Genomic DNA, 22,328 nt, shown 5'->3' with positions numbered 1-22,328 from the left:
CACCTTTGCCATGTCTGGCAGAGGTTGCAGCTCTTTCTATTGCATCCCTCTAGCTTTCAAGTCAAGAGCTCCTGTGTCACACAAGGAAAAGCAACCTTTTACCTGCTATGCCATGCTCATGGCAGCAGCAATACAGATGCCTGCAGCTGATGCCCACAGGGACAGCCAGCCTGGACTTATTTTCATTACATATCTTTGTCCTGATGTCCTTCTAGAAGCTGGAACAATTCTCCATCTCAGCAGAAGAGGGCAGGATGGGTCCAAGGTGAGGGCACACTCTCCCCTGTTTATCTGGCACTCAAAGAGAAAGAGAAAATGAAAACCAGATGTGTTTCCCTGCCCATGGCAAACACCAGACTTTCCATCCTTACAGTCCTTCCTGACATCAGCAGTAACTGAAACAACATCGCACTCACCTTTGCCATGTCAGGCAGAGGTTGCAGCTCTTTCTATTGCATCCCTCTAGCTTTCAAGTCAAGAGCTCCTGTGTCACACAAGGAAAAGCAATCTTTTACCTGCCGTGCCATGCTCTTGGCAGCAGCAATGCAGATGCCAGCAGCTGATGCCCACAAGGGCAGCCAGCCTGGACTTATTTTCATTACATATCTTTGTCCAGATGTCCTTCTAGAAGCTTGGACATTACTCCCTCTGAGCAGCAGAGGGCAGGAGAGTTCCAAGGTGAGGGCACACTCTCCCCTGTTTATCTGGCACTCAAAGAGAAAGAGAAAATGAAAACCAGATGTGTTTCCCAGCCCATGGCAAACACCAGCCTTTCCATCCTTACAGTCTTTCTGACATCAGCACTAATTGAAACAACATCCCACTCACCTTTGTCATGTCTGGCAGAGGTTGCAGCTCTTTCTATTGCTTCCCTCTAGCTTTCAAGTCAAGAGCTCCTGTGTCACACAAGGAAAAGCAACCTTTTACCTGCTTTGCCATGCTCTTGGCAGCAGCAATGCAGATGCCAGCAGCTGATGCCCACAAGGACAGCCAGCCTGGACTTATTTTCATTACATATCTTTGTCCTGATGTCCTTCTAGAAGCTTGGACATTTCTTCCTCTGAGCAGCAGAGGGCAGGAGAGTTCCAAGGTGAGGGCACACTCTCCTCTATTTACCTAGCACTGAAAGATTAAGAGAACAAGAAAATAGATGTTTTTCCCAGCCCATGGCAAACACCAGACTTTCTATACTTACAGTCCTTCCTGACATCAGCAGCAACTGAAACAACATCCCACTCACCTTTGCCATGTCAGGCAGAGGTTGCAGCTCTTTCTATTGCATCCCTCTAGCTTTCTAGTCAAGAGCTCCTGTGTCACACAAGGAAAAGCAATGTTTTACCTGCTGTGCCATGCTCATGGCAGCAGCAATGCAGTTGCCAGCAGCTGATGCCCACAAGGACAGCCAGCCTGGACTTACTTTCATTACATATCTTGGTCCTGATGTCCTTCTACAAGCTGGAACATTTCTCCATCTCAGCAGAAGAGGGCAGGATGGGTTCAAGGTGAGGGCACACTCTCCCCTGTTTATCTGGCACTCAAAGAGAAAGAGAAAATGAAAACCAGATGTGTTTCCCTGCCCATGGCAAACACCAGACATTCCTTCCTTACAGTCCTTCCTGACATCTGTAGCAACTGAAACAACATCCCACTCACCTTTGCCATGTCAGGCAGAGGTTGCAGCTCTTTCTATTGCATCCCTCTAGCTTTCAAGTCAAGAGCTCCTGTGTCACACAAGGAAAAGCAACCTTTTACCTGCTATGCCATGCTCATGGCAGCAGCAATGCAGATGCCTGCAGCTGATGCCCACAGGGACAGCCAGCCTGGACTTATTTTCATTACATATCTTTGTCCTGATGTCCTTCTACAAGCTGGAACAATTCTCCATCTCAGCAGAAGAGGGCAGGATGGGTCCAAGGTGAGGGCACACTCTCCCCTGTTTATCTGGCACTCAAAGAGAAAGAGAAAATGAAAACCAGATGTGTTTCCCAGCCCATGGCAAACACCAGCCTTTCCATCCTTACAGTCCTTCCTGACATCAGCAGCAACTGAAACAACATCCCACTCACATTTGCCATGTCAGGCAGAGGTTGCAGCTCTTTCTATTGCATCCCTCTAGCTTTCAAGTCAAGAGCTCCTGTGTCACACAAGGAAAAGCAACCTTTTACCTGCTTTGCCATGCTCTTGGCAGCAGCAATGCAGATGCCAGCAGCTGATGCCCACAAGGACAGCCAGCCTGGACTTACTTTCATTACATATCTTTGTCCTGATGTCCTTCTACAAGCTGGAAGATTTCTCCATCTCAGGAGAAGAGGGCAGGATGGGTACAAGGTGAGGGCACACTCTCCCCTGTTTATCTGGCACTCAAAGAGAAAGAGAAAATGAAAACCAGATGTGTTTCCCTGCCCATGGCAAACACCAGACTTTCCATCCTTACAGTCCTTCCTGACATCAGCAGCAACTGAAACAACATCCCACTCACCTTTGCTATGTCTGGCAGAGGTTGCAGCTCTTTCTATTGCATCCCTCTAGCTTTCAAGTCAAGAGCTCCTGTGTCACACAAGGAAAAGCAATCTTTTACCTGCTTTGCCATGCTCATGGCAGCAGCAATGCAGATGCCAGCAGCTGATGCCCACAAGGGCAGCCAGCCTGGACTTATTTTCATTACATATCTTTGTCCTGATGTCCTTCTAGAAGCTTGGACATTTCTCCCTCTGAGCAGCAGAGGGCAGGAGAGTTCCAAGGTGAGGGCACACTCTCCCCTGTTTATCTGGCACTCAAAGAGAAAGAGAAAATGAAAACCAGATGTGTTTCCCAGCTTATGGCAAACACCAGCCTTTCCATCCTTACAGTCTTTCTGACATCAGCACTAATTGAAACAACATCCCACTCACCTTTGCCATGTCTGGCAGAGGTTGCAGCTCTTTCTATTGCTTCCCTCTAGCTTTCAAGTCAAGAGCTCCTGTGTCACACAAGGAAAAGCAACCTTTTACCTGCTTTGCCATGCTCTTGGCAGCAGCAATGCAGATGCCAGCAGCTGATGCCCACAAGGACAGCCAGCCTGGACTTATTTTCATTACATATCTTTGTCCTGATGTCCTTCTAGAAGCTTGGACATTTCTTCCTCTGAGCAGCAGAGGGCAGGAGAGTTCAAAGGTGAGGGCACACTCTCCTCTATTTACCTAGCACTGAAAGATTAAGAGAACAAGAAAATAGATGTTTTTCCCAGCCCATGGCAAACACCAGACTTTCTATACTTACAGTCCTTCCTGACATCAGTAGCAACTGAAACAACATCCCACTCACCTTTGCCATGTCAGGCAGAGGTTGCAGCTCTTTCTATTGCATCCCTCTAGCTTTCTAGTCAAGAGCTCCTGTGTCACACAAGGAAAAGCAATGTTTTACCTGCTGTGCCATGCTCATGGCAGCAGCAATGCAGTTGCCAGCAGCTGATGCCCACAAGGACAGCCAGCCTGGACTTACTTTCATTACATATCTTGGTCCTGATGTCCTTCTACAAGCTGGAACATTTCTCCATCTCAGCAGAAGAGGGCAGGATGGGTTCAAGGTGAGGGCACACTCTCCCCTGTTTATCTGGCACTCAAAGAGAAAGAGAAAATGAAAACCAGATGTGTTTCCCAGCCCATGGCAAACACCAGCCTTTCCATCCTTACAGTCCTTCCTGACATCAGCAGCAACTGAAACAACATCCCACTCACATTTGCCATGTCAGGCAGAGGTTGCATCTCTTTCTATTGCATCCCTCTAGCTTTCAAGTCAAGAGCTCCTGTGTCACACAAGGAAAAGCAACCTTTTACCTGCTTTGCCATGCTCATGGCAGCAGCAATGCAGATGCCAGCAGCTGATGCCCACAAGGACAGCCAGCCTGGACTTACTTTCATTACATATCTTTGTCCTGATGTCCTTCTACAAGCTGGAAGATTTCTCCATCTCAGGAGAAGAGGGCAGGATGGGTACAAGGTGAGGGCACACTCTCCCCTGTTTATCTGGCACTCAAAGAGAAAGAGAAAATGAAAACCAGATGTGTTTCCCTGCCCATGGCAAACACCAGACTTTCCATCCTTACAGTCCTTCCTGACATCAGCAGAAATGGAAACAACATCCCACTCACCTTTGCCATGTCTGGCAGAGGTTGCAGCTCTTTCTATTGCATCCCTCTAGCTTTCTAGTCAAGAGCTCCTGTGTCACACAAGGAAAAGCAACCTTTTACCTGCTTTGCCATGCTCATGGCAGCAGCAATGCAGATGCCTGCAGCTGATGCCCACAGGGACAGCCAGCCTGGACTTATTTTCATTACATATCTTTGTCCTGATGTCCTTCTAGAAGCTGGAACAATTCTCCATCTTAGCAGAAGAGGGCAGGATGGGTCCAAGTTGAGGGCACACTCTCCCCTGTTTATCTGGCACTCAAAGAGAAAGAGAAAATGAAAACCAGATGTGTTTCCCAGCCCATGGCAATCACCAGCCTTTCCATCCTTACAGTCCTTCCTGACATCAGCAGCAACTGAAACAACATCCCACTCACCTTTGCCATGTCAGGCAGAGGTTGCAGCTCTTTCTATTGCATCCCTCTAGCTTTCAAGTCAAGAGCTCCTGTGTCACACAAGGAAACGCAATTTTTACCTGCTTTGCCATGCTCATGGTAAAGAAGTCCAGATGCCAGCAGCTGATGCCCACAAGGACAGCCAGCCTGGACTTACTTTCATTACATATCTTAGTCCTGATGTCCTTCTACAAGCTGGAACATTTCTCCATCTTAGCAGAGGAGGGCAGGATGGTTCCAACGTGAGGACACACTCTCCCCTGTTTATCTGGCAGTCAAAGAGAAAGAGAAAATGAAAACCAGATGTGTTTCCCTGCCCATGGCAAACACTAGACATTCCATCCATTCAGTCCTTCCTGACATCAGCACTAATTGAAACAACATCCCACTCACCTTTGCCATGTCTGGCAGAGGTTGCAGCTCTGTCTATTGCATCCCTCTAGCTTTCAAGTCAAGAGCTCCTGTGTCACACAAGGAAAAGCAATCTGTTACCTGCTGTGCCATGCTCATGTCAGCAGCAATGCAGATGCCAGCAGCTGATGCCCACAAGGACTGCCAGCCTGGACTTATTTTCATTACATATCTTTGTCCTGATGTCCTTCCAGAAGCTGGGACATTTCTCCCTCTCAGCAGCAGAGGGCAGGAGAGTTGCAAGGTGAGGGCACACACTCCCCTGTTTATCTGGCACTCAAAGAGAAAGAGAAAATGAAAACCAGATGTGTTTCCCTGCCCGTGGCAAACACCAGCCATTCCATCCTTACTGTCCTTCCTGACATCAGCACTAATTGAAACAACATCCCACTCACCTTTGCCATGTCTGGCAGAGGTTGCAGCTCTGTCTATTGCATCCCTCTAGCTTTCAAGTCAAGAGCTCCTGTGTCACACAAGGAAAAGCAATCTTTTACCTGCTGTGCCATGCTCATGTCAGCAGCAATGCAGATGCCAGCAGCTGATGCCCACAAGGACAGCCAGCCTGGACTTATTTTCATTACATATCTTTGTCCTGATGTCCTTCCAGAAGCTGGGACATTTCTCCCTCTCAGCAGCAGAGGGCAGGAGAGTTGCAAGGTGAGGGCACACTCTCCCCTGTTTATCTGGCACTCAAAGAGAAAGAGAAAATGAAAACCAGATGTGTTTCCCTGCCCATGGCAAACACCACCCTTTACATCCTTACAGTCCTTCCTGACATCAGCACTAATTGAAACAACATCCCACTCACCTTTGCCATGTCTGGCAGAGGTTGCAGCTCTGTCTATTGCATCCCTCTAGCTTTCAAGTCAAGAGCTCCTGTGTCACACAAGGAAAAGCAATCTGTTACCTGCTGTGCCATGCTCATGTCAGCAGCAATGCAGATGCCAGCAGCAGATGCCCACAAGGACAGCCAGCCTGGACTTATTTTCATTACACATCTTTGTCCTGATGTCCTTCCAGAAGCTGGGACATTTCTCCCTCTCAGCAGCAGAGGGCAGGAGAGTTGCAAGGTGAGGGCACACTCTCCCCTGTTTATCTGGCACTCAAAGAGAAAGAGAAAATGAAAACCAGATGTGTTTCCCTGCCCGTGGCAAACACCAGCCATTTCATCCTTACTGTTCTTCCTGACATCAGCACTAATTGAAACAACATCCCACTCACCTTTGCCATGTCTGGCAGAGGTTGCAGCTCTGTCTATTGCATCCCTCTAGCTTTCAAGTCAAGAGCTCCTGTGTCACACAAGGAAAAGCAATCTGTTACCTGCTGTGCCATGCTCATGTCAGCAGCAATGCAGATGCCAGCAGCTGATGCCCACAAGGACTGCCAGCCTGGACTTATTTTCATTACATACCTTTGTCCTGATGTCCTTCCAGAAGCTGGGACATTTCTCCCTCTCAGCAGCAGAAGGCAGGAGAGTTCCAAGTTGCAGGCACACTCTCCTCTTTTTCTTGCACACAAAGAGATGATGAAAACCAGATGTGTTTCCCTGCCCATGGCAAACACCAGCCTTTCCATCCTTACTGTTCTTCCTGACATCAGCACTAATTGAAACAACATCCCACTCACCTTTGCCATGTCTGGCAGAGGTTGCAGCTCTGTCTATTGCATCCCTCTAGCTTTCAAGTCAAGAGCTCCTGTGTCACACAAGGAAAAGCAATCTGTTACCTGCTGTGCCATGCTCATGTCAGCAGCAATGCAGATGCCAGCAGCTGATGCCCACAAGGACAGCCAGCCTGGACTTATTTTTATAACATATCTTTGTCCTGATGTCCTTCCAGAAGCTGGGACATTTCACCATCTCAGCAGAAGAGGGCAGGGGAGTTAAAAGGTGAGGGCACACTCTCCCCTGTTTATCTGGCACTCAAAGAGAAAGAGAAAATGAAAACCAGATGTGTTTCCCTGCCCATGGCAAACACCAGCCTTTCCATCCTTACAGTCCTTCCTGACATCAGCACTAATTGAAACAACATCCCACTCACCTTTGCCATGTCAGGCAGAGGTTGCAGCTCTGTCTATTGCATCCCTCTAGCTTTCAAGTCAAGAGCTCCTGTGTCACACAAGGAAAAGCAATCTGTTACCTGCTGTGCCATGCTCATGGCAGCAGCAATGCAGATGCCAGCAGCTGATGCCCACAAGGACAGCCAGCCTGGACTTATTTTCATTACATATTGTTGTCCTGATGTCCTTCTAGAAGCTGGAACATTTCTCCCTCTCAGCAGCACAGGGGAGGAGAGCTCCAAGGTTAGGGCACACTCTCCTCTTTTTCTGGAACACAAAGAGAAAATGAAAACCAGATGTGTTTCCTTGCCTTTGCCAAACGCCAGCCTTTTCCATCCTTACAGTCCTTCCTGACATCAGCACTAATTGAAACAACATCCCACTCACCTTTGCCATGTCTAGCAGAGCTTGCAGCTCTTTCTATTGCATCCCTCTTGCTTTCAAGTCAAGAGCTCCTGTGTCACACAAGGAAAAGCAATTTTTACCTGCTGTGCCAAGCTCATGGCAGCAGCAATGCAGATGTCAGCAGCTGATGCCCACAAGGACAGCCAGCCTGGACTTATTTTCATTACATATCTTTGTCCTGATGTCCTTCTAGAAGCTTGGCCATTCTCCCTCTGAGCAGCAGAGGGCGGGAGAGCTCCAAGGTGAGGGCACACTCTGCTCTTTTCCTGGCACACAAAGAGAAGATGAAAACCAGATGTGTTTCCCTGCCCGTGGCAAACACCAGCCATTCCATCCTTACTGTCCTTCCTGACATCAGCACTAATTGAAACAACATCCCACTCACCTTTGCCATGTCTGGCAGAGGTTGCAGCTCTGTCTATTGCATCCCTCTAGCTTTCAAGTCAAGAGCTCCTGTGTCACACGAGGAAAAGCAATCTGTTACCTGCTGTGCCATGCTCATGTCAGCAGCAATGCAGATGCCAGCAGCTGATGCCCACAAGGACAGCCAGCCTGGACTTATTTTTATAACATATCTTTGTCCTGATGTCCTTCCAGAAGCTGGGACATTTCACCATCTCAGCAGAAGAGGGCAGGGGAGTTAAAAGGTGAGGGCACACTCTCCCCTGTTTATCTGGCACTCAAAGAGAAAGAGAAAATGAAAACCAGATGTGTTTCCCTGCCCATGGCAAACACCAGCCTTTCCATCCTTACAGTCCTTCCTGACATCAGCACTAATTGAAACAACATCCCACTCTCCTTTGCCATGTCTGGCAGAGGTTGCAGCTCTGTCTATTGCATCCCTCTAGCTGTCAAGTCAAGAGCTCCTGTGTCACACAAGGAAAAGCAATCTGTTACCTGCTGTGCCATGCTCATGGCAGCAGCAATGCAGATGCCAGCAGCTGATGCCCACAAGGACAGCCAGCCTGGACTTATTTTCATTACATATTGTTGTCCTGATGTCCTTCTAGAAGCTGGAACATTTCTCCCTCTCAGCAGCACAGGGGAGGAGAGCTCCAAGGTTAGGGCACACTCTCCTCTTTTTCTGGAACACAAAGAGAAAATGAAAACCAGATGTGTTTCCTTGCCTTTGCCAAACGCCAGCCTTTTCCATCCTTACAGTCCTTCCTGACATCAGCACTAATTGAAACAACATCCCACTCACCTTTGCCATGTCTAGCAGAGCTTGCAGCTCTTTCTATTGCATCCCTCTTGCTTTCAAGTCAAGAGCTCGTGTGTCACACAAGGAAAAGCAATTTTTACCTGCTGTGCCTTGCCCATGGCAGCAGCAATGCAGATGCCAGCAGCTGATGCCCACAAGGACAGCCAGCCTGGACTTATTTTCATTACATATCTTTGTCCTGATGTCCTTCTAGAAGCTGGAACACTTCTCCATCTCAGCTGCAATGGTCAAAAAATGTCCAAGTTTAGGGCACACTCTCCTCATGGCCTCTTGCACTCAAAGACAAAGGGAATATGAAAACCAGAAGTGTTTCTTTGCCCATGCTAGACACTAGCCTTTCCATCCTGACAGTCCTTCCTACAATCACCTGGAATTGAAACATCATCCCCCACATCTCTTTTTTGAACTTATTCATGCATGAATAATGATAATGAGAATTTTTCTGTTTCTTATTTCTGCATGGAAACGATCAGAAAACTGGAGCATTTTTCTCTAAAACAATCCAGCAAATTTTCATTGCTTATCTATGTACGCAAATTGTTTTTGCCATTCATCTCAAATATCAATACATCTGGCAAAATAAGATAGAAAAAGTATTTACAGACATTTTTGGACAGTCATTAGAGCAGAATCCTTTCACTGATGAAATCCCACAGTCGTGATTCATACAACACTGACACTGGAGGACACAGTAGTTTAGATGAGAGCGCATTAAAAATGACTAAGTTAAGGTCTCAGAAATAGCAAAGAGTGACAAGTATGAAAAAAAGAGGTTGCAGAAACTGCTTCAGTTTGGCACTCTGGCATAAAGTATGACAACACACAACCTGCCTGTGCAGTTCCAGAAGCAGAAGAAAGCCGTCAACCAAGACTTGTTCTCATCTGCTCTGAAAGTCCACTGGGACAAGGCCACTTTTCTCTGACGTGCTTCCAGAAGTATCACTTCTGAGCACTGTGCCAGGGAGTTACAAGATACTGTTTGTGTGTACAGAGGAGAAAAAGACGTCTGTCTGGAAACAGACATTGACTTGGTGAAGGAGAAGCAGCATTTTCCAGAGTACTTCAGAAAGAACTGAGCACTGCCCCAAGAGCTTCAGAGCGGCAGGCTGTCACAGTGTGCCAACCAGCTCAGCTGTGAGTTGGCACTGAAGCTGCACCACAGGGAGAACAAAGCCCCCTGTGCACCCTTGGAGAGCCAAGGGTTGGAGATTCATGAACCTTGAGCTCCTTTCCAACCCGGGCCATGCTGTGATTCTGGGATTCTCACCTTTGCCTCATCTGGCAGAGGGAGGCAGCTCTTTCTCTTGTCTCCCTCTGGCTGTCAGGTCACCAGGGCCAGTGTCACACAGGGAACTGCAAACACTGTGTGTGCTGTGCCCTGCCCATGGCAGCACAGAGGCAGCTGCCAGCAGCTGATGCCCACAAGGACAGCCAGCCTGGACTTCCTTTGATTCCTTCCCTTTGGATCAGCGTCCTTCAGGAAGGCGGAACATCTCTCCAGCTGAGCAGCAGAGGACAGCAGGGCTTCGTTGTCTGGGCATGTTCTCTTCTGGCCCTCTGGCCCTCACAGACACAGGAGGAGGACACAGAGGCTGCTGTCACACAGCCAGCCCTGCCTCTCAGGTCAGCTCTCAGGCCATCCTCTCTCCCCTCAGCAGCAGCTCACTGTTCTGCACTCCTCTGGCCTGGGCTGGCAGAGGTGTGCAGCAGTTCTGCTGATCTCCCAGTGCTGGCCATGTCTGCAGTGCCTGTGTGAAAGACACAGGAAGCTGCCAGCATTGCACTGCTCTGCTGTGCCCCTGCCATCACCGAGTTTGCTGTCAGCAGCTGCTGCTACACGTCCATTCAGGCACAGGCCTTTCCTTCCTGGCCCTCTTTCCCCCCCTCTCTCCTCTGCTCTCTCTCGTGCTCCCCTTTGGCCTGGGCTGGCTGAGCAGTGCAGGCCTTGTTGTTGCTCCCTGGGCCAACTACGTCACGGTTCCCCGTGACTCTGCCAGCTGCTCTGACACAGCGACTGCGTCCTCAGTGTGGATTCCAGAATGCGACAGACGTCCAGAGAAGACTTCCAGGGCTGATGGGAACATGCTGCCATCAAGAACTGCCATGGCTCAGGCCCCCTGGGAATCTGCTCACAGCGAAAGCTGCTGTCACTCTGTGTGGGCACAGCCTTGTCTGTGTAGGCCTGCTCACACTGCAGCCCCTGTCTGCACCAGAACCGTGCCGATCCACCTTCTCTTGGCCTCCTTGCCTGCATGGAAAAGGGCAGCTTGGGCTGAAGTCCCTCAACTTTCAGATGGCCGAGTGAAGTCTCTGAGCCCTGGTGACCCACTCAGCTCTTCAGCCTGCTGACCTGCTCTGCTGGGGCTGTCTTAACAGGCAGAGGGCACGTTATCCTAATGTCCCCACATCCATCCCTCTTAGCATACTGTAGGCCAGTTCCTAAAAGGACACCTGCACAATCTCTCTGAATGTTAATCAACACGTAGTTAGTTTTCAGTGGTGATTAGCTATGTGTTTAGTCAGAGGTGCAATGGTTCTAATGGTGAGAGAAAGACATTCCCAGTTGTCACCAGGTGGAACACACTTCAGACTGGAATCCTCAAGCAGACTGCAGTCAAGCTTTCTTAATTATTCGTTGTTCTTATCAATTCAGATGCATCTCTGAATTCCTGCTTGAATGAACATTCTGTAATAATCTGCTGAGACAGTGCAAGGCTTGACAATGAGACTATAGTTTATGAAAGCAGCACTTTTTTCTTCCTTTACAAGTTCTTATCTGAATGTTAAATGCAACATCAATTCACTTCTCACTGGGTTGAACGTTTTAAATATTTGGTAAACATAATGGTTCTAATTCTGACATTTAATATGAAAATATTAAAACTCCTTGTAAGTACTTTTTTGTTAGAATGCCAGATGCTAAAGGGATGAAGTGGCACAAGAAAGCAAAATATCTCTGCTGATGGCAGGAAGGACTGTAAGGATGGAAAGGCTGGTGTTTGCCATGGGCAGGGAAACACATCTGGTTTTCTTGTTCCCTTTGTCTTTGAGTGCCAGAAAAATAGAAAAGAGCATGCCCTCACCTTGGACCCCTCCTGCCCTCTGCTGCTGAGATGGAGAAACGTCCCACCTCCTACAAGGACATCAGGACAAAGGTAAGTATTGGAAATAAGTCCAGGCTGGCTGTACTTGTGGGCATCTGTTGCTGGAAAATTTAATGGCAGTAAACTGCCTAGATAATGACAGAATGAGGGTGACAATAGAATGGTACGTAATCACAGTACAATTAAAAAAGTATGCAGGGTGCAGGAAGGGAGGTGTGGACATTCTGAGTTGCAACTCTTTATTTGCTCCAGAAAGGTCTATCAGAATGGAAGACTGAAGGAAATACTTTGAGGGGTTTTTTAATGTGACTGGATAAAAGATCCACGTGGCAAATTGAATAACTGGGTGGTAAAGGGACATAGATACCTCACTGTTTCATGGAACCTTTCAATTAAGCACCTGAGCACTGTGTACAGGACTTGGGAATATAAGTATTAGAGGATCATGGAATATCTTTATTTGGAAGGGACCTCGAGGATCATGTATTCCACCTCCTGGTTCCACACCGGACCTCCTATGGGTCAAGCCCTGTGTCTGAGAGCATTGTGCAAATGCTCTTTGACCTTTGTCAGCTCAGTGCCAAACCACTGCCCTGGGGAGCCAGTGCCAAATTCCATGTATCTAGTTCATCCTACAGAATGATGCCAAGAACAGTTATAGAGATCGACTTACAAACAAAATTCTTGTCTTGAATTAATGGTACACTCACCATTTAAAAAAAAAAAAAGGAGTTAGAAGAAAACATGTAAGTGTAGATTTAAAAGCAACCTGTATTGTTACTTAGAGTTTGATATAGTGTAATCCAGTGCACAGTACTTGTAACGTGTGTTTTACAAAATGCTGTGCAATGTAGGGATCTATTAAGATAAATGCTGCAAGTTCTAATATGTCCATGACCTTTTCAAACTGTTCCTTACTCCTACACATCACTACGAGTAGTTCTTCTGTCAGGAAGGATCACATGAGTAATTAACCTGTGACCTTAAGTTTGGAATTAAATGCATACAGTGGAAGTAAGAGCTGTGGGTTATTTTGCTCTTTCAGTGTTGAACAGCCGAGGTGTTTTGTTTTGGAGGGTGGATAGTGATGGGACAAGTGGGGAATGGCTTTAAACTGAGACGGGGGGTGTTGAGGTTTAGGTTGGATGTGAGGAGGAAGTTTTTCAGCCAGAGGGTGGTGAGGCACTGGAACAGGTTGCCCAAGGAGGCTGTGGATGCCCCATCCCTGCAGGCAGCCAAGGCCAGGCTGGATGTGGCTCTGGGCAGCCTGGGCTGCTGGTGGGCAGGTTAGAAACCCAACATGACTTTATTGCAGCCCTGGGTGCAGGGGGATCACTGCTCCTAGCATGCACACAGAAGAGCTGGAGCACACAGGTGATGTACATTCCACTTGTGAACATTCCTGCAAATGCAGAGAGCGTGCGTCTGTTCCAATCACTGCTGCACAGATTAAAAACTGATTGCAGATGAGCTGTTTTGGTATGGGGTTCTTGCCAACGGTCTGCAGTGGCTGTGTGATTCCTCGGGGAGTTGCTCTCCAGCCCAAAGGTCATGTCCTAAGTCGACCAGATCCCGTTTGTGTCCAGAAATGGCTGACAACAGATCAGCTGCTGGTCAAGTTTCTAACATCACACTGGCCTTGCTCCAGTGTCTGTGTCATCAGCCCCAGCACATACGGTGCACCTCTTCAAGGCTTTGCAACACTGAGACTCTGCACTTGGGCTCCAGACATCCTGCTGCACCAAGAGGTTATTCTAGCTTTGGTATCTTGCAACTTTGTATATAACTACATCACTGTAATCATAAATGTCTAGGAGCATGGAGATGGAGAAATTCATCTTCCTGTAATTCTCTGTACTGCAGCCCCGTGGTTGTCAACACCTAATGCAATATTGAAATTTCAGTTGAGAAATTGAAAGCTGTCCCTAACAAAAAAACATCTGCATTTGTTATTGAAATCACAGTAAGGATCAATAAATCCAAATGCTTCCAGCATAACCACGATTATAGGCAGTGTTTAGACAAGCTCTTACAGGAAAACCATGAACACAAGGCTAAAGAGAGACTAAGTGATGCACTGTGCAGGAATACTCATGGAAGTCTTCACAGTGCAGGAGTCTGATCTGATTACAGATGCTGTGCTTTAAGTACCCCTTATCATATCTTTTTTTTCACTGTTGTGCAGGGGTTGGACTCAGTGATCTCTGGAGGCTGGAGATGCTGTTTGCTAATGGCAGATGGAGAGAGGAAAAGCAAGTCCAAGGCATGCTGTGCATAGCCACCACATGGCATCTGCACCATTTCCCCCTGCACCAAGGAGGAGCAGCTCACAAGCTTGGCCTGGGCCAGGGAAGGGAGCAGACAAACATCTGGACCGACCCCAAACGAGCTGGTTCTGCAGGTTGGGTGTCTTCTGCTGCTTGTCTCACATCCTGCTGCTCAGCGGTAGATTTGTTCCTGCTCAGTGCTAACAGGAAACTCACACAGCATTTCTGTTTCAGCTGTGCCAACGCTTTGATCCCTTGCTGCTTGGATGGGGCGTTTGAAGAATGATGCCTGTGCTGATGTCCAGCCAGGCTTTGGGGATGAGTCTCCACACCAGGGTCCGTCTGACAGGACTGAGGGTTGGGGATCCAGCCAGGTCGAGTCCAGCATGCTTTGCTCTTGTTCTTAGTGCTTGTTTTTGCTCAGGAGGGCAGGAGGTGAACCTCGTGAACCAATGACTGCAGACGGGGTTTGCAGAGAAAGAGGTCCTGCAGGCCTTGTGTGACAGCCACGGAGCTGCAGCGAGGCTGCATCCGTGTAAAACACCAGAGATCCACGGAGGTGTGAAGGGGAGCTGTGGGCTGCAGTCACGCAGGAAGGGATGTGCATGCTCGGGGTTTGGTTGTTGTGTGTGTGTTAAGTGACTGTGATACCACTGCTGGGTCAGTGTGAGCGTACGGAACAAGTGTGACAGCCTTTTTGATGGAGCCCTGTGAAAGGAGTCCTATGGACTTGAGATCCAACTATCAGCCTGTGGGCATCATTTAGGAGTTGGGGTAGGGGATGAGGCAAGGGAAGTTGGGCTGAGAAAGGGATAAAGCAGTCTGGCAGTAGTTCTGTGTTTCTCCCATCTCCTGCTTTATTTCCTTCCAGGTGAAATAGATGGGTGCTGCAACATGCCCTTGAATGTAACAAAACCCACTCTAGTGTGGATTTGACATGGGCCCAGCACTGCAAGGTACGCTGCTGGGAGGAAGCGTCCATCTGGCTGAGGGCAGGAAGGCCCTCCAGAGGGATGCACTGAGGCCAGTTGTGCGAGGCTCAACAAGAGCAAGCGCCAGGTCCTGCGCTTTGGTCATGACGACCCCGTGCCAGCTTCTCCAGGATTTGGCTGGGGTAGAATTCCAAGCAGCCCCTGATTCCAGAACGTTGGGCTGGGCTGTTGGAATCTTCTGCCCTTGTGACTGGTCTTGCCTCCCCACCCTGTGCGTCGTGGTGGAGCAGCCTGGTGGCCCTCAGTGATGTCATAAGGGCTAGAATGAGGGGAGGAGCAGTGCGTGCTGCGTCCCTTCATTGGAGCGCTGGAGCTCTGACTGAGCAGCTCGCTTGTTGCACTTGTGCACCGACTGCGTCCCTTTGTCTTCACACCGTCCTGTGCAGCACCTTGTAGGTAAGCTGAGACAGTGTGGGAGAGACGGGGGGACAGTGAGTGCTGAGAACTGCTGGCTGGCGGAGCTCATAGGATCACATTATCTCCATCAGCAGAGGGGTGGCCATGAGGGACAGGGAGGTGATTGTCCCCCCCTGCTCTGCTCTTGTGAGGCCCCAGCTGCAGTACAGTGTCCAGAAAGACAGGGAGCTGTTGGAGAGGGTCCAGAGGCGAGCCACAGAGATGATCAGGGGACAGGAGCACCTCCCCTGCAAAGACAGGCTGAGGGAGCTGGGCTTGTTCAGCCTGGAGAAATGAAGGCTGTGGGGTGACCTCATGGCAGCCTTCAGTACCTAAAGGGAGCCTAAAAAGAGGAGGGGAATCAACTCTTTGAAAGGGTAGATAACAGCAGGACAAAGGGAAATGGTTTTAAGTTGAAAACTTAAGTTTTTAAGTTGAGGGAGGGCAGATTTTGGTTTTTCCCTCGTAGTCTTTGCTAAACCGTGGAAGCAAACTGACCTGCTCTTTCTCTCTCCTCTCTCCACCCTCTGCCTGCTTCCCTGCTGCAGCTTTTGCTCGTGGAAGATCAGAGCAAAGAGACAAGGAACGGCTGCGGATTCGTGAGATTTCTCTCCCTCGTTCTGATCTCTTGCCAGGTACCTGCCATGGTTTGTCCCCCCACATGCTTTAGCAGCCCGTGACGCCCCGTGTTTAGTAACACAGCCTCATCCAGCTTTGATGGGACGCTGGTCACGTGTGGGTTTTCTCCACGTGCTCTGCAGCTCAGCCCTCAGAAGGATGCTGTCTGTGGTGCTGTGACCAGCTGGTTTTATGGAAAGCAATCCCTTAGGCAAAGAGTCCCAGCCCCAGCTTGTGCAGAGCTGCACAGCATCACCAGGGACACCAGCAGGCGTGCTTGGGCTGTGTGAGTGTGCCCGACAGCTGTAGGGAGCACAGCAGAGATGTGAACAGAGAAAATAAAAGTGTGTTTCTTTTCAGTTCCAGCTTGTCACACCTACGCTGATGGCTGTGGCGTGCAGCGAGATCAGCTGTGGGCCTGACCTGGCATGGACAGAGGTAGAGTATGAAGCTCTGATTGGTCTTTGTTCCCTGACTGCAGCCAGCAGAGTGAGCCGCAGATGTGCTCTCCTGCTTTCCAAGAGAGCTCCTCTGTGGCAAGTCAGTAGTGCAAGCGTGGCAAGTTTTTAAAAGTACCAGAGCCATCTCGGCTGTGGGGTTTGTCCTCTACTGACTTTTCCCTTGAAATGGCTGCAGAAACAACAATCATTCTCTGCTCTGTTTGGCCTCGCTGTTGGTTGGACTGCTCAAGAGAGCTGCTTGGTGCTTGCAATGGCACTGTTTGCACCTTGTAACTGCAGCCGTAGCTTTGGTTTCCCTCTTCACAGTCTCCTAGCATCTTAAACAGCCAGCCTTCCTGCACAAAGAGCGCAGGAAAGGAGGGGGCAAAATGGACAAGGCCACCTGTCTGCGTCAGTGCCATTGCTGAATGGTCTGGGTGGGGAGAGATGCATCTTTGCTGGCGTGTGCCTGCTGCACACCAGGGAGAGAAACAGCCGTTATTAGACTTGCAGTTCCTTCTGAAGTGCCCATGATAAGGACCGAGTGCATTTCCTGCAGCTTTCTCTGCAGATGTGCTCCTCACCTTGAAATCCTCCTTGTTGGTTCCCAGCTCCTCACCGTGGCCTGTGCTCTCTGTTTCAGACTGAGAACAAGGGGAAGCCCCTGCTGGACCATGAGGTGGCACCTGTGAATGTTCCAGCTATTGCTGCTGCCCATGTCGTTAAGAGATACGTTGCCCAGGCAGCGGATGAACTCTCCTTTGAGGTAAGCAGTTCAAGGCGTTCCTTGTTGTTCAATTTTACAATGGCAAATGCCTTCAGAGCTGCACTGGTGCAAGTGCTCTCAAGCTCGGCGATGTTGGGCAGTGCAGAAGAATGCAGTCATTTGAGCTGTGCTTTCCTCCCAGCCGTGCTGAAGCTGGGACTGACACTGCAATCTCTTGCAGGTGGGAGACATCGTGTGTGTCATCGACATGCCACCAAAGGAGCTGACCCCCTGGTGGAGAGGCAAGCTCGGCTTCCAGGTAGGCACAAGATTCAGACTGGAGAGTGCAACTGCAGTAGAGGCAGGAATCTCAGCTTAGAGCTGCTCTGCCTGCTCAGGATGCCTAATGGACATAAACAGTTTCCCTGTGTCGGTGTCAGAGGACCTTGTCTTTGGCTGCAAATGTTGAAAAATTGTTACCTTTATGCTGTGAACTATGGCCATTTTCTGCTGGATAGTCTTATGGAACGTCAGGCAAGCACGTTCCGAGGGAAATGTTACGTGGCTTTTGGTTTATCAGTTCAGATCTGAGAAGTGCTGCATGCAATAGTTGGCCTCTCTTTTCTTCTTGTTACAGGTTGGATTTTTCCCAGGGGAGTGTGTGGAACTCATTAATAAGAACATTCCTGAGGCACTCATCAATTCTGTGCCAAAGCCAGGTAGGGATGTTACATTTGATGGTGTGGGGAAGCAAAATGAAGTCTTTTTGGGGGTGTGTTCCATGTTTAGTACCTCCTTTATCCATGCCACATTGTCCTCTGGGTTGATGATTCTTCATGCACACCATGGGGCAGAGATTTGGCCCAATCCTCCTGATTTTATGATTGGACTTGGCAAAACTATAGAATCTTCATAGAATGGCTTGGGATGGAAGGGACCTCAGGGATCATCATGCTCCAACCCTCCTGCCTCAGGATGGTCTCCCAGCCCCCACATTTAATGTCAGATTAGACCAGGCTGCCCAGGGCCCCATCCAACCTGGCCTTGGGCTTTTCCAGAGATGGGGAAAATCCCTTTTTGTATGTACTGGTTGGTAATGTTCTTCCCGTTCTGACGTGCTCTGTAGAGTGTGCTGTGCTCGGCCTCGTCCAACGGAGCCAGACCTGAAATGACCTGGTTTCTTCCTTTTGTTGTGCAGTGCCCAAGAAACGCAGCAAGATCCTCACCTTCCTTCGTTCCTTGGTGAAGGCCCGCCCAAAGAAACCGACCGAGCGGGAGGTGGAGAAGGAAAGGGTGTTTGGCGGTGACCTGGGAGAGCATCTTCTCCACTCCGGTCGTGATGGTAAGGAGCTGCCCATTCCTGAGATCTTCCTCTGCTGGGCATCTAAAGAAGATGAAAGGGAGCTCATATCTAGCAGGGGGCAGGCTGATAGCCGTGGAGACACGTGTAATGGGAGTTGATGGCTGAAGGATAAAGTGAGGCGGATGCTCCTAAGAGACAAGCACATCTGTATTTGCTTCAGCCAAGCCTGGCTGGGCTTAGTGGATGGGATGTGAAGCACAGCCTGCAGCAGGACTTGAATCAGGAGCTCCACTGACGGCTGGCACGTGTTCTTCAGTCCCCCAGGTCCTCCAGAGCTGCGCTGAGTTCATTGAGCAGCACGGCGTGGTGCAGGGGATATACCGCCTGTCCGGCGTCGCGTCCAACATCCAGAGGCTGCGGTAAGAGTGCTGCGACTGACACAGCCTGAGTGCATCTGGTGTGGCTTTGGGCTTGCCTTCCTCTCGCTCAACCGGGTTTGCGTCCCTCTCTCCAGGCAGGAATTTGAGTCGGAGCAGATTCCTGAGCTCACCGTCCGTGACATTCACAGCGTGAGCTCCCTCTGCAAGATGTACTTCAGGGAGCTCCCGAACCCTCTGCTCACCCACCAGCTGTACGGCAAGTTCTCGGTAAGCACAAGGCCACGTCTTTCATTTCCCTCTTCCTGGGCCTCTTGGCAGATGGCTGCAGCAGTGCCCCAGCTCGGAGGCCCTTTTGCTGTCAGCCCCACGAGGTTTACTCGCAGTGGTGTACTAGCCTGATTGGTGTCTCGCTCCCTTTCTGCACTACTCCAGGATGCTGTTGGTGCCGCTACAGAGGAGGAGCGGCTGCTCAGAATGCAGGACGTCATCCAGCAGCTGCCCGCTCCTCACTACAGGTCAGTGCTGCCCTCAGCCTGCTGAGCTCAGCCCTGCTGCATTGCAGAGGGCAACGATGCGGTTCCAGGCTCTGTCTCACGCCGGCAACACGATGCCTGTGTATGCTGAAGGGTTGAAGGCTCCATGGGCTTACTTTATGGGGTCAGTTCCTGGGCACGGGGGCACGCTTGGTGCAGCTGATGGCTGCGGCTGTGCTGTGCTGGGGCTTGGTGCTGCAGCGTGGCACTCAGTCAGGTTGGATCTACTTCATCTTCGGTGACAGTAGCAATCACAAGAAGTAGCTTGAATGGAGGTTTGCTTTCTGAATTGCAGCACGGCATGCTCGTTGGTGCTGAACGTTTGCCTCTCTTGTTTTCCAGGACACTGGAGTTCCTGATGAGACACTTGGCGTGTCTGGCTGGGAGCTCCACCATCACAAACATGCATGCCAAGAACCTAGCCATTGTGTGGGCTCCAAACCTCTTAAGGTAAACTGCTGGTTCTGTTTCAACACAACGCTTACATCTGTTCTCCATTAAAAAAAAAAACAGTGCTCCCTTTTTCTCCATCAAATGTGCTCTTCTCCTGTAAAATCTGTGGCTGACAGAAGAGCAGGAGCCTGAGCTGTTCTCCATCCCCACGGGCACAATGTCTAGGTGACAATTTCTGCAGTCTTGTTGAGATGGGACTGACGTGTCCTTGATCATCCAGGGGAATTTCTGCAGTGGCATCACTGATTGCCCACTGCGGAAGTCTCCAGAGCCTCAGCTGACAGCTTTTGGCTGCAACAATTCAGACTCGGGGAAACGGTCTTGGAGAAATGACTTCTAAAATCTGCCTTTTCTACAGATCACAGCAGAACGAGTCTGCCTGCGCCAGCGGAAGAGCTGCCTGCATGGAGCTGCAGACGCAGTCGGATGTGGTGGAATTTCTCATCAACCACACCGACGTCCTCTTCTGCTCCAAATCCAGAGCAGACATCGCAGATGCAGCAGGTGAGTGTCTTCCTCCATTAGCTTGATCTTGACCTGACACCTTGACCAAATGCAGGCCTTCTCCAGGATGTTTGAGATACTCTTTTACCATCAAGGGGACAGCAGACCTCTCGACTTCCATTAGTGTATGGCATCCTGTTGCTGGATGCTGAGAATGTCCAAGCCCAAACTTCACAAGGAGGAAACCGTCATTATTATGCTTTGCACGCAGGAAAAGCTTGATGCAAGTGTGGCAGCGAAGCTTTCTCAGTTCCCTGCCCCCATTTCCTTGGGTTTTTCCTTGCCTATTTTGATACAGTAAGCTGCTCTTAATGATGACCGTGTCCTTTGCCATAAACACACCTCTTCCCACATGGTTATTTTGGGCTCCTCTTCTTCCAGTGGCTCGGATAAGCAAGCCTGAGAAAAATACAGCACCTCCCCCAGAACTGTGGTGGCTGTGCTGCTGCTTTCTGATCCTCGCTCTTACCTGTGGTTTTCCCTGACAGGGCACAATTCTCTCCCAGGGCCCAAGTCTGTGGGGGTCTCTTCTGCTGCCACAAAGCTGCTCAGCCTGGAGGAGGCACAGGCACAGAGGCGAGGCCACAGCACCTCTTCTGTGGTAACAGAGAGCAGCAGGGACATTGAAGTGGAAGAAAGCCCTGCAGCTGGGCAGGGCAAATTCCACACCGTCGTTGACTTTCCATCTGACAGGTAAAGAGGACTTTCTTTTCCAGCACCTAGCATCATTGTTTGGGTGGGTTTTTGTGTTTTCCTGCAGAAACCAGGCAGTGCTAGGAACAAGCAACTGCTGCCAAGAGCTCAGTGCTGCTCTTCCCTCACCCTGCACCACGCACGACTCACAGCATTGGCTGTTTTCTCTCTCCAGACAAAATCCACCCAGCAAGAATGAGGAATCACCAGCTAGCAGTTGGTGTTGCTGCTTCAGCCTCAGGAAGCCATCCTCTGGCAGCAAACGCCAACTGCAGCGCAATGCCAGGCAGCCCTCAGAAACAGCAGTGGTAGTCCTGGCAGGTAAGGGTGCAAATGCAGCTTCCAAATCCCTGCTTTTCAGGAACATAGAATTCAAGCTTGCTCTGCACATGTATCTCTTTCTAGCGTTCAATCCCGTGCCTAAATCTTCACCCCTGATCAAGAACCACTGTCGTAATTCAGCTTGTGAAAGTTTGACACTAACCCCTGTGTATCCTTTCTAGGTGAATCGAGCCCTTGCCAACCCACAAGATCCAGGGCAAGTAGCGAGGATGCTCTGTGTGCTTCCATCAGTGGAGAGCTCATAGGAAGCACAAATTGCTGCAGTTCCAATAGCAGCCTTCCATCTAACAACATTAATGGAGAGAAGGAGCTCATCGAAGTCCATGCTCTCATTACACCTGGCTCTGCTGAAGTTGCTGACCTGAGCCTCCCAGACACCACAGTCACAAGTGTGGATTTTAACCCAGAGTCTCTGCAGTGCAGCCCATCTGAAGCACAGTGTGAGTGCCCCGACAGCAGCACCTCCATGCAGGAGCAGGTCAGCATCAGTGAAGAGGAGCAGAGCCTCTTGCAGGGGGACTTTCAATCAGGCCTCCAGTCCCAGGCACCGGACAGCAGCACTGAGAGCTCTGAGCCACTCTCTCCATGACAAGACAGGATGAGTCCCATCTTCACCGTGGACCTCTCACACCCTCCTGTCCTTTATATAATAATAAAAGCACACTCGTGCTCAATCAACGCCTTGACTGCCTCCAGAGTCTTCATTCACACGGACTGGGATGAATGCAGCACACAGCAAGGCACCCCAGCTTGCAATGCTGTGGCTGTGGGGTGCGTGCAGCACAGCTCCGGGTTTGTTCCTGTTTTGTCTGGCTTTGGGATGTCTGCAGGGGGAGCTCTGCTACCATTTGGCATGGTAGCAAATAATCTCTCGCATCCTGGATGCTGCTCATGATACTCCCAAGCTTCCTGGCTGTGGCTTTGTGATGCTTTTCAGGGCC

General features: G+C 49.8%; 2 protein-coding genes and 2 long non-coding RNA genes across 10 annotated transcripts; 2 read left to right on the top strand and 2 right to left on the bottom strand.

The window, feature by feature from the left end:
- Window positions 1–1,240: 1,240 nt before the first annotated feature.
- Window positions 1,241–4,158, bottom strand: LOC149912454 (uncharacterized). Of its 3 annotated transcripts, XR_016461778.1 has the most exons (6): window positions 3,894–4,158; window positions 3,717–3,784; window positions 3,481–3,597; window positions 3,304–3,371; window positions 1,418–3,185; window positions 1,241–1,308 (listed from the first exon to the last, which is right to left on the bottom strand). It is a non-coding gene; the product is annotated as an uncharacterized LOC149912454 (long non-coding RNA). The 3 variants fall into 3 exon arrangements; XR_016461777.1 differs by having other exon boundaries at window positions 3,481–3,784; XR_016461776.1 differs by lacking the exon at window positions 3,894–4,158 and having other exon boundaries at window positions 3,481–3,883.
- Window positions 4,159–4,300: 142 nt separating this feature from the next.
- On the bottom strand, window positions 4,301–9,346 carry LOC149912453 (uncharacterized). Of its 5 annotated transcripts, XR_016462114.1 has the most exons (9): window positions 8,639–9,346; window positions 8,419–8,518; window positions 7,417–7,484; window positions 6,383–7,296; window positions 6,193–6,260; window positions 5,966–6,067; window positions 5,780–5,847; window positions 5,367–5,654; window positions 4,301–5,241 (listed from the first exon to the last, which is right to left on the bottom strand). It is a non-coding gene; the product is annotated as an uncharacterized LOC149912453 (long non-coding RNA). The 5 variants fall into 5 exon arrangements; XR_016462115.1 differs by having other exon boundaries at window positions 6,383–6,478; window positions 6,598–8,518; XR_016462113.1 differs by having other exon boundaries at window positions 7,417–8,518.
- A 7,983-nt stretch (window positions 9,347–17,329) lies between these two features.
- LOC149912452 (rho GTPase-activating protein 33-like) lies at window positions 17,330–20,521 on the top strand. The gene is made up of 7 exons (XM_090131104.1): window positions 17,330–17,339; window positions 18,378–18,521; window positions 18,799–18,901; window positions 18,997–19,129; window positions 19,295–19,377; window positions 19,738–19,845; window positions 20,207–20,521. Exons 1-7 carry the CDS (start codon window positions 17,330–17,332, stop codon window positions 20,376–20,378), a joined length of 753 nt encoding a protein of 250 aa, XP_089987230.1. The 3' UTR covers window positions 20,379–20,521.
- LOC149912451 (rho GTPase-activating protein 32-like) lies at window positions 20,480–22,065 on the top strand. Its single transcript, XM_090131097.1, has 4 exons — window positions 20,480–20,489; window positions 20,841–21,045; window positions 21,221–21,366; window positions 21,549–22,065. The coding sequence occupies exons 1-4, from the start codon at window positions 20,480–20,482 to the stop codon at window positions 21,974–21,976; spliced, it is 789 nt and encodes a 262-aa protein (XP_089987223.1). The 3' UTR covers window positions 21,977–22,065.
- Window positions 22,066–22,328: the final 263 nt, after the last annotated feature.

This window comes from Phasianus colchicus, chromosome Z (assembly GCF_987193195.1).
Source record: "Phasianus colchicus chromosome Z, bPhaCol1.hap1.1, whole genome shotgun sequence".
Taxonomy (NCBI): domain Eukaryota; kingdom Metazoa; phylum Chordata; class Aves; order Galliformes; family Phasianidae; genus Phasianus; species Phasianus colchicus.
The sequence above is the reverse complement of the archived record's forward strand: the minus strand, read 5'-3'. Positions and strand labels throughout refer to the sequence as shown.